We start from the raw sequence: 10,000 nt of genomic DNA on the forward strand, positions 1-10,000 counted from the left end.
CTCATGTTACTCCCACCCCTTTCCCCTCCCACCCGTAATCCCCCTCCTGTCACCCCCACCCCTTTCCCCTCCCACCCGTAATCCCCCTCATGTCACCCCCCACCCCTTTCCCTTCCCACCCGTAATCCCCCTCATGTCGCCCCCACCCCTTTCCCTTCCCACCCGTAATCCCCCTCCTGTCGCCCCCACCCCTTTCCCCTCCCACCCGTAATCCCCCTCCTGTCGCCCCCACCCCTTTCCCTTCCCACCCGTAATCCCCCTCCTGTCGCCCCCACCCCTTTCCCTTCCCACCCGTAATCCCCCTCATGTCACCCGCACCCCTTTCCCTTCCCACCCGTAATCCCCCTCATGTCATCCCCACCCCTTTCCCTTCCCACTCGTAATCCCCCTCATGTCCTTCCCACCCCTTTCCCCTCCCACCCGTAATCCCCCTCCTGTCGCCCCCACCTCTTTCCCCTCCCACCCGTAATCCCCCTCCTGTCGCCCCCACCCCTTTCCCCTCCCACCCGTAATCCACCTCCTGTCGCCCCCACCCCTCTCCCTTCCCACCCGTAATCCCCCTCCTGTCGCCCCCACCCATTTCCCTTCCCACCCGTAATCCCCCTCATGTCGCCTCCACCCCTTTCCCTTCCCACCCGTAATCCCCCTCCTGTCGCCCGAACCCCTTTCCCCTCCCACCCGTAATCCCCCTCATGTCACCCCCACCCCTTTCCCTTCCCACCCGTAATCCCCCTCCTGTCACCCCCACCCCTTTCCCTTCCCACCCGTAATCCCCCTCATGTCACCCCCACCCCTTTCCCTTCCCACCCGTAATCCCCCTCATGTCGCCACCACCCCTTTCCCCTCCCACCCGTAATCCCCCTCATGTCGCCCCCACCCCTTTCCCCTCCCACCCGTAATCCCCCTCATGTCACCCCCACCCCTTTCCCTTCCCACCCGTAATCCCCCTCCTGTCACCCCCACCCCTTTCCCTTCCCACCCGTAATCCCCCTCATGTCACCCCCACCCCTTTCCCTTCCCACCCGTAATCCCCCTCCTGTCACCCCCACCCCTTTCCCCTCCCACCCGTAATCCCCCTCCTGTCGCCCCCACCCCTTTCCCTTCCCACCCGTAATCCCCCTCATGTCGCCCCCACCCCTTTCCCTTCCCACCCGTAATCCCCCTCATGTCGCCCGAACCCCTTTCCCCTCCCACCCGTAATCCCCCTCATGTCACCCCCACCCCTTTCCCTTCCCACCCGTAATCCCCCTCCTGTCACCCCCACCCCTTTCCCTTCCCACCCGTAATCCCCCTCATGTCACCCCCACCCCTTTCCCTTCCCACCCGTAATCCCCCTCATGTCGCCCCCACCCCTTTCCCCTCCCACCCGTAATCCCCCTCATGTCGCCCCCACCCCTTTCCCCTCCCACCCGTAATCCCCCTCATGTCACCCCCACCCCTTTCCCTTCCCACCCGTAATCCCCCTCCTGTCACCCCCACCCCTTTCCCTTCCCACCCGTAATCCCCCTCATGTCACCCCCACCCCTTTCCCTTCCCACCCGTAATCCCCCTCCTGTCACCCCCACCCCTTTCCCCTCCCACCCGTAATCCCCCTCCTGTCGCCCCCACCCCTTTCCCTTCCCACCCGTAATCCCCCTCATGTCGCCCCCACCCCTTTCCCTTCCCACCCGTAATCCCCCTCATGTCGCCCCCACCCCTTTCCCCTCCCACCCGTAATCCCCCTCATGTCGCCCCCACCCCTTTCCCTTCCCACCCGTAATCCCCCTCATGTCGCCCCCACCCCTTTCCCTTCCCACCCGTAATCCCCCTCATGTCGCCCCCACCCCTTTCCCTTCCCACCCGTAATCCCCCTCCTGTCGCCCCCACCCCTTTCCCTTCCCACCCGTAATCCCCCTCCTGTCACCCCCACCCCTTTCCCTTCCCACCCGTAATCCCCCTCATGTCGCCTCCACCCCTTTCCCTTCCCACCCGTAATCCCCCTCCTGTCACCCCCACCCCTTTCCCTTCCCACTCGTAATCCCCCTCCTGTCGCCCCCACCCCTTTCCCTTCCCACCCGTAATCCCCCTCCTGTCGCCCGCACCCCTTTCCCTTCCCACCCGTAATCCCCCTCCTGTCGCCCCCACCCCTTTCCCTTCCCACCCGTAATCCCCCTCCTGTCGCCCCCACCCCTTTCCCTTCCCACCCGTAATCCCCCTCATGTCACCCCCACCCTCTTTTTTTTTTAAGAAAAGATTTAATTATTTAAGCAAATGTGTTGCGGCGTATATGGATTTCTCTGCATGCTGTGTCGCCTCATGGAAAACTGAATCTGTGTGTGTGTGTGTGTGTGTGCGCGCGTGCGCGTCAATGTGTGTGGGTGCGTCCGTGTGTGTGTGTGTGCGTCCGTGTGTGTGTGTGTGTGCGCGTCCGTGTGTCCGTGTGTGTGTGTGTGTGTGTGTGTGTGTGTGCAGGCGATGCGATGGGGGAGACCAAAGTGCAGTACAAGGTGTTGGACGTGGCCGAGCTGTTACAGTCCCGCTTCGTCATCCTGACAGGTGGGGTTTGACAGCCCCCCTCCCAACCCCCCTCGGCCCCCCCACGCCCCTCCCCCTCCCCCCTCGCCCCCCCCCCCACACACCCCCCCCCCACACACACACCCCTCCCACACACACTCAACCTCTCTCTCTCCCGCCCCCTCCTTTACCCCTTTCTTCTTCGACTGCTTACTCGTTTTCTGTCTGCCGTAGCTGTCTCTCCGTGTTTTATCTTCAGTGTAACGTCTGTTCACTATTAAGTGTTTTTTAGACGGAAAGGAGTGAAGTAGTGGATAAAGGAAAGGAAATGCATGTGAATATTAGTGTAAAAAAAAAAAAATGTGTGTGTGTGTGTATGTGTGTCTGTGTGTGTGTGTGTGTGTGTGCGTGCGTTTTCTTTTGTTGTTCCTATTGTTGTTTTGGTATTGTCACTCTTGCCTGAATACGTGAAGCGGTATTATCTAACAAAACAAAACAAACGAACAAACAAATAAATAAATAAATAAGTAAATAAATAAATAAGTGAATGAAATAAAAAGGAATAAGTAAATAAATAGATAACTAATAGATAAATACATTTTAAAAAAAAGAACTACTACTACTAATGATAATATTTATAAGGCGCAAAAACTTGATGACGTCAACTGTAAGCGTACAAAAAAATAAAAATAAAAATAAAAAATAAAATAAAATGAATAAATAAAACAACAATGATGATAAATAAGCAAATAAATGTAAAACATGCAGACACACATTCACACATACACACCCATATGCATAACAGATATGCAACAAACATGCAGTTTCACAGATATGAAAGCACAATCAAATACAATAAACGTGCATGAGCCCCAACACACACACACACACACACACACACACACACATTACCCTCTGCACCCACCCTAGCCCCCTTCTCCACACACTCATTTCTGGGCTACGTATCGCAGCTTCCACGGCACACACACACACACACACACACACACACACACACACACACACACACACACACACACACACACATTACCCTGCACCCACCCTAGCCCCCTTCTCCACACACTCATTTCTGGGCTACGTATCGCAGCTTCCACGGCACACACACACACACACACACACACACACATTACCCTGCACCCACCCTAGCCCCCTTCTCCACACACTCATTTCTGGGCTACGTATCGCAGCTTCCACGGCACACACACACACACACACACACACACACACACACGTTTTCTATAGCACAGCAAGCCGTCACACTACAATGCGTGTGTGTGTGTGTGTGTGTGTGTGTGTGTGTGTGTGTGTGTGTGCGTGTGGTGTGTGTGTGTGTGTGTGTGTGGCAGGTGGCAAGGCCAAGAACGGGGCGCCCATCCTGACCTTCCCTGACCGCCAGGGGGCGCCCGAGGTCACGGACGAGGACTACCGCAAAGTGGTCACCTATGTCTGCGACCTCGTGCCGTGAGTAGCAGACCCTCTGTCTGTCTGTCTGTCTGTCTTTCTCTGTGTCTGTCTCTCTGTCTGTGACTGTCTCTCTCTGTGTCTGTCTCACTGTCTCTGTCTGTCTGTCTGTGTCTGTCTTTCTCTGTGTCTGTCTCTCTGTCTCTCTCTCAGTCTGTGACTGTCTGTCTCTCTCTGTGTCTGTCTCACTGTCTCTGTCTGTCTCTCTCTCTCTGTGTCTGTCTCACTGTCTCTGTCTGTCTCTGTGTCTGTCTCACTGTCTCTGTCTGTCTGTCTCTCTCTGTGTTCTCAGTGCCTCACTGTCTCTGTTTCTGTCTCTGTCTGTCTGTCTCACTGTCTCTGTCCTCTGTGTCTCACTGTCTCTGTCTGTCTGTCTGTCTCTGTGTCTCAGTGTCTCACTGTCTCTGTCTGTCTGTCTCACTGTATCTGTCTGTCTGTGTCTCAGTGCCTCACTGTCTCTGTCTGTCTGTGTCACTGTCTCTGTCTGTCTGTGTCTCAGTGCCTCACTGTCTCTGTTTCTGTCTCTGTCTGTCTGTCTCACTGTCTCTGTTTCTATCTCTGTCTCTGTCTGTATGTCTTTCTCACTGTTTCTGTCTCTGTCTGTCTGTCTGTCTCTGTGTCTCAGTGCCTCACTGCCTCTGTTTCTGTCTGTCTGTCTGTCTCACTGTCTCTGTTTCTATCTCTGTGTCTGTCTCTCTGTCTCTGTCTCTGTCTGTGACTGTCTGTCTGTGTGTCTCTCTCTGTCACTGTCTGTCTCATTGTCCCTGTTTCTGTCTGTCTGTCTGTCTGTCTGTCTCTCTGTCACTGTCTGTCTCATTGTCCCTGTTTCTGTCTCTGTCTATCTGTGCTCTGTCTGTCTGTCTGTCTGTCTCTGTCTCTCTCTTTCTCTCTCCTTCATTGCTCTGTGTGTGTGTGTGTCTGTGTGTGTCTGTGTGTGTGTTTGTCTGTCTGTGTTTGTGTGTCTGTGTGTCTGTCTGTTTGTATATGTGGAGTGATGGCCTAGAGGTTACGCGTCCGCCTAGGAAGCGAGAGAATCTGTGCGCGCTGGTTCGAATCACGGCTCAGCCGCCGATATTTTCTCCACCTCCACCAGACCTTGAGTGGTGGACTGGACGCTAGTCATTCGGATGAGACGATAAACCGAGGTCCCGTATGCAACATGCACTTAGCACACGTAAAAGAACCCACGGCAACAAAAGGGTTGTTCCTGGCAAAATTCTGCAGAAACACCCACTTCGATGGGAAAAACAAATAAAACTGCACGCTGGAAAAAAAAAAATTTTTAAAAAGAAAAAAAGGGGTGGCGCTGTAGTGTAGCGACACGCTCTCCTAGGGGAGAGCAGCCCGAATTTCACACAGAGAAATCTGTTGTGATAAAAAGATAAATACAATGCAATACAATGCAATATATACATAATGGTCTATGCCTGTGTGTCTGCGTGTTTGTCTTTTGGTTTACAAGTCTGTCTCTGAGTCTGCGTGTCTGTCTGTCTCTCTGTGTGTGCCTGTTTGTTTCCGACATTTCTCTCACTCTCTGTCTGTCTTTCTTTGTCTATGTCTCTCTGTCTCTGTCTGTCTGTCTGTCTCTTTAAATCCGCCTTGTAAATATTTCTAATGGTACATTCACATCTTGTGTGTGTGTGTGTGTGTGTGTGTGTGTGTGTGTCTGTCTGTCTGTCTGTCTGTCTATGTGGTTGTGTGTGTGTGTGTGTGTGTGCGTGTGTGTGTGTGTATCTGTGGCACAACATGTCTGCTCATCTTGTCTTTATGGTTGCCTAGTTTTCTGTCTGTCTGTCTGTCTGTTTGTCAGTCAGTCAGCCAGTTTGCAATTCAGCACAGAATACAGAACACTTTATTAGCTTCACGTTCAATAAGAGACATTCGTTTGTGGTGTGTGTTACATAAATTGTGTGCGAAAATCGTGTGTGTGTGTGTGTGTGTGTGTGTGTGTGTGTCTGTGTGTGTCTGTGTGTGTGAGTGACACAGAAAGAGAGACACAGAGAGAGAGAGTGAGAGAGAGTGAGAGACAAGATAAGACAAAATCTTTATTATCGAGGGTAATAGATAAGCAAGTCACATACTTTTTTTTTTACATCCAGCCCTCGCCCTAAAGAGAGAATAAAGCTAAAGAAGAGACAGAGACAGACAGAGACAGACAGAGAGAGACAGAGAGAGAGAGTGAGAGACACGAACTCGAACCGGAGTGTTTTTTTTCACAATGCTCTCAGAAAAAAGAAAGAAAAGAAAAAAAAAAAAGCCTTAAAACACATACATACACTCATGGACTTAGATTTATTATTGACTTTAAAACAGCGTGTGGTTTGTTTTTTTTTAATCAGTGGATTCACTATCGGGAGTACACACACGCACGTACACATACACATGTACACACACACACACACACGTACGCACGCACGCACGCACGCACGCACGCACGCACACACACACACACACACACACACACACACACAGCTGTCTTTGTTCAGTTATTAAGGTAGGTAAAGGCCCCATTTCAAGAGGCGTTTTGATAACAAAAAGCTAATTTTTCACAGATATATACGAACGATTATGTCATCCATCATACGTTCGAAAAGCAACTTGAAATATACGTAACAACAAAAACATAACCCAGAATATTACAGCATGGCACAGTTATCAGAATAGTAATGCGCGGATCTATTCTTCAAGACAGAGCAATTTCTCTCTTTTTTTTTATAATTTTTATTTTATTTTCAAATACGCCATGTAAAGATACCCAAGCAAGATTTCTATTGGTACATTCACGTCTTGATGTTGAGAGCAATGTTAATTAATTTGCAGTCACTTGGGTGATTGTGATATTTTGGATGTCACACACACAGGCACACACACACACACACACACACACACACACACACACACACACACACACACACACACACACACACATATGTCTCTCTCTGTGTCTGTTTCTTTATATATATTATATGTGTTTTTATATATATATATATATATAGAGAGAGAGAGAGAGAGAGAGAGGGGGGGGGGGGGCTGGGAGGTGGGGGGACACGCACACACACAGGCATGAGATGGGGGGTGGGGGGGTGGCAATGTAGTGGTTGAATTGCGGCAGGTGAAACAGGGATCACTGACAGCTGAGGTCAGCGAACTGTCACTCACACACACATACTCACACAGACACACACACACACATACACACACACACACACACACACACACACACACACACACACACACACACACACACACACACACACAACACATGTCTCTCTCTCTCTGTCTCTGTTTCTTTCTCTATATGTATTATATGTGTGTTTATATATATATATATATATAGAGAGAGAGAGAGAGAGAGAGGGGGGGGGCTGGGAGGGGGGGGGACACACACACACACACAGGCATGAGATGGGGGTGGGGGGGAGGCAATGTAGTGGTTGAATTGCGGCAGGTGAAACAGGGATCACTCACACACACACACACACACACACACACACACACACACACACACACACACACACACAAACACACACACACACACACACACATGCACGCACGCACACACAGACACACACACACATGCTCACACACATGCACACACACACATGCTCACACACATGCACACACACACACACATGCACACACACACACACACACACACACACACACAGAGTCGTGGACACACCATTTCACCATTTGATTGCATCGTTCACGCCTGCCCTGCCCTCAGGTATTTGCATTTGTTCACGCTCGCCTTCGCTCAGTCAGTCGCACTGTTAAGTGTCCAGCACCAGCAATGTGTCCTGTTCGTGCCCCTCTCGCACAACGCGGCCTCCTCAGAGCCGTGTGTGTGGTTGGTTGGGGCGGCGATGCAAAAAAATAAAATAAAATAAAATAAAATAAAAATTAAAAAAATTGACGGGCGCAATAGCCTAATGATTAAAGCGTTGGACTTTCAATCTGAGGGTACCGGGTTCGAATCTCGGTGGCGCCTGGTGGATAAAGGGTGGAGATTTTTCCGATCTCCCAGGTCAACAGTGTCAGCGGACTGTCACTGACATACAGTGCCTAAACCCCCTACGTGTGTATACGCACGCGGAAGATCAAATACGCACGTTAAAGATCCTGTAATCCATGTCAGCGTTCGTTGGGTTATGGAAACAAGAACGTACCCAGCATGCACACCCCCGAAAACGGGAGTATGACTGCCTACATGGCGGGGTAATATAAACAAAACGGTCATACACGTAAAATGTTAAATGTTACATGTTTGAGTGTGTATGTGTGCGTGCCTGAAATCTGATTGAATGACACAGGAAACGAATGATGAGCGCCCAATGGCAACCGTTGGTCGGCTGTACCCAGGTAGGCACAGCCTGATGTGTAAAAAAACCCCGTGTTTGTAAAGCACTTAGAGCTTGGTCTCCGGCCGAGGATAAGCGCTATATAGGTATCCATATCAGTCAATAAAAAACCAAAAAAAACAAAAAACAAACAAACAAAAATGATAGGCATTCAGGGTTCACACACAAAAAAGAAGTTAAGGACCAGCTGGCAACTTGCACAGTTTTGTGTTTCTTCTTTGGGGGCTGTGGTGTGACATGATGCTGACTTTTCGGCCAAAGAGCGATGTGTACAGCGGCCAAATTTTGATGAGCACCAGTCATTACAACAAAAGTGATTGTTGAACGAGACACTTACCACTATCATTATCATGATTTTTTTTTTTTTTTTTTTTATTTTTTTAATACTTATATTGTTCTATCAATTTGGTCAAGGTGGACACATTTTCATCACGTGTAACAGTGCAGTTTTATAACATATAATAGACATTATATCTAGCATCAGCATAGAGTTATGGACACTTTGCTTAGCTAACGTAATGTGGAAAGAACACAACCCACACATGGGATCTCTTATGTATGAACACATTTCCTCTAGTTTTCTATACGTGATTATATAAAACACCCATTACACAGTCATGTTAAACATTATTACTGCAGACACATAAGTGCACATGAATACACACATGCATATATTATTTACATACTCGCATACTTACACATTCACGTACATCTGTTCAAGTTTTTAAAAAAATATATATATCATTGAGCCTTCATTATTATTGTGCATTTTGATCTTTCATAATATTTTGTTATGGGTTACTGTTTTCAAGAAGTTTTATATATGGACACCATTTTCTCATAAATATTATCATGTTTTATTGTGTTTTTATTTTTTTGGAATAAGAAAACAAAACAAAAAGCAATAGCAGCTCTTGAACGTGTCACATATTGTTATCATTATCATTATTTATTTCTTTTTTTTTTTAAAAATAAACAACAACAACAAATGACAAAAACAACCCACAGTTTTTTTGTTTATGAACAGTTGAATGATTATCAGTTTTCTCTGAAATATCACTTCTTTTTTTTTTTCTTTTTTCTTTTCCAAAACGTATTTTTCACTGAAGCTGTTTATGGTGTGCGTGTGTGTCTGCAACGGACATCAGCGTATTCCGCGCGAAACCTGTGATAGATCTTAGGCAGCCTGCATAATAATTCAAATCATATATGTGTTTGTTTGTTATTTAAAAACATTTTTTAACATGTTATGAAAATATACCTGCTTATGAAATAGTTCATAACTTTTTTTTTTTTTGTGAGGTCTGTATTTACAGACACTTAGTTTAACTTTGGAAATCTGCCTACCGAGGAAAAAGGAAACAGCAAGGAAACCGAAAAAGAAACCGAAAAAAAAGCTAAAAAACCCCCAAAACCAATGGAAAAGGAATGTGGGAGGGGAGGGTGTGTGTGAAAGGGGTGTCAGACCTGTCGCTATAATCATAAGTGAAGATTTGTTTCGTTTATTCATTCATAGTCTGTTCATCTAAGATGATGATATATACTAGACTGAAAATAAACGATATTATTGTTATTGATATTATTTCTATCACGATGATGATGATGATGACGATGGTTATCAATATTATTATCATTACTTAGACATCATCATGTCTGAAAATCAATGG

General features: G+C 48.0%; 1 protein-coding gene across 4 annotated transcripts in view; it reads left to right on the forward strand.

Annotated features, from left to right (window-relative positions):
- The window catches only part of LOC143289169 (guanine nucleotide exchange factor DBS-like), a 93,797-nt gene that overhangs the window by 34,992 nt on the left and 48,805 nt on the right, over nt 1-10,000 (forward strand). For all 4 annotated transcript variants that reach the window (XM_076598094.1, XM_076598090.1, XM_076598091.1 and 1 more), the window contains exons 2-3: nt 2,452-2,535; nt 3,858-3,972. In XM_076598094.1, the coding sequence (XP_076454209.1) occupies nt 2,460-2,535; nt 3,858-3,972 (191 nt within the window). In that variant the 5' untranslated portion in view covers nt 2,452-2,459. The remainder of the gene's footprint in view (nt 1-2,451; nt 2,536-3,857; nt 3,973-10,000) is intronic.

This window comes from Babylonia areolata, chromosome 13, assembly GCF_041734735.1.
Source record: "Babylonia areolata isolate BAREFJ2019XMU chromosome 13, ASM4173473v1, whole genome shotgun sequence".
Classification (NCBI taxonomy): domain Eukaryota; kingdom Metazoa; phylum Mollusca; class Gastropoda; order Neogastropoda; family Buccinidae; genus Babylonia; species Babylonia areolata.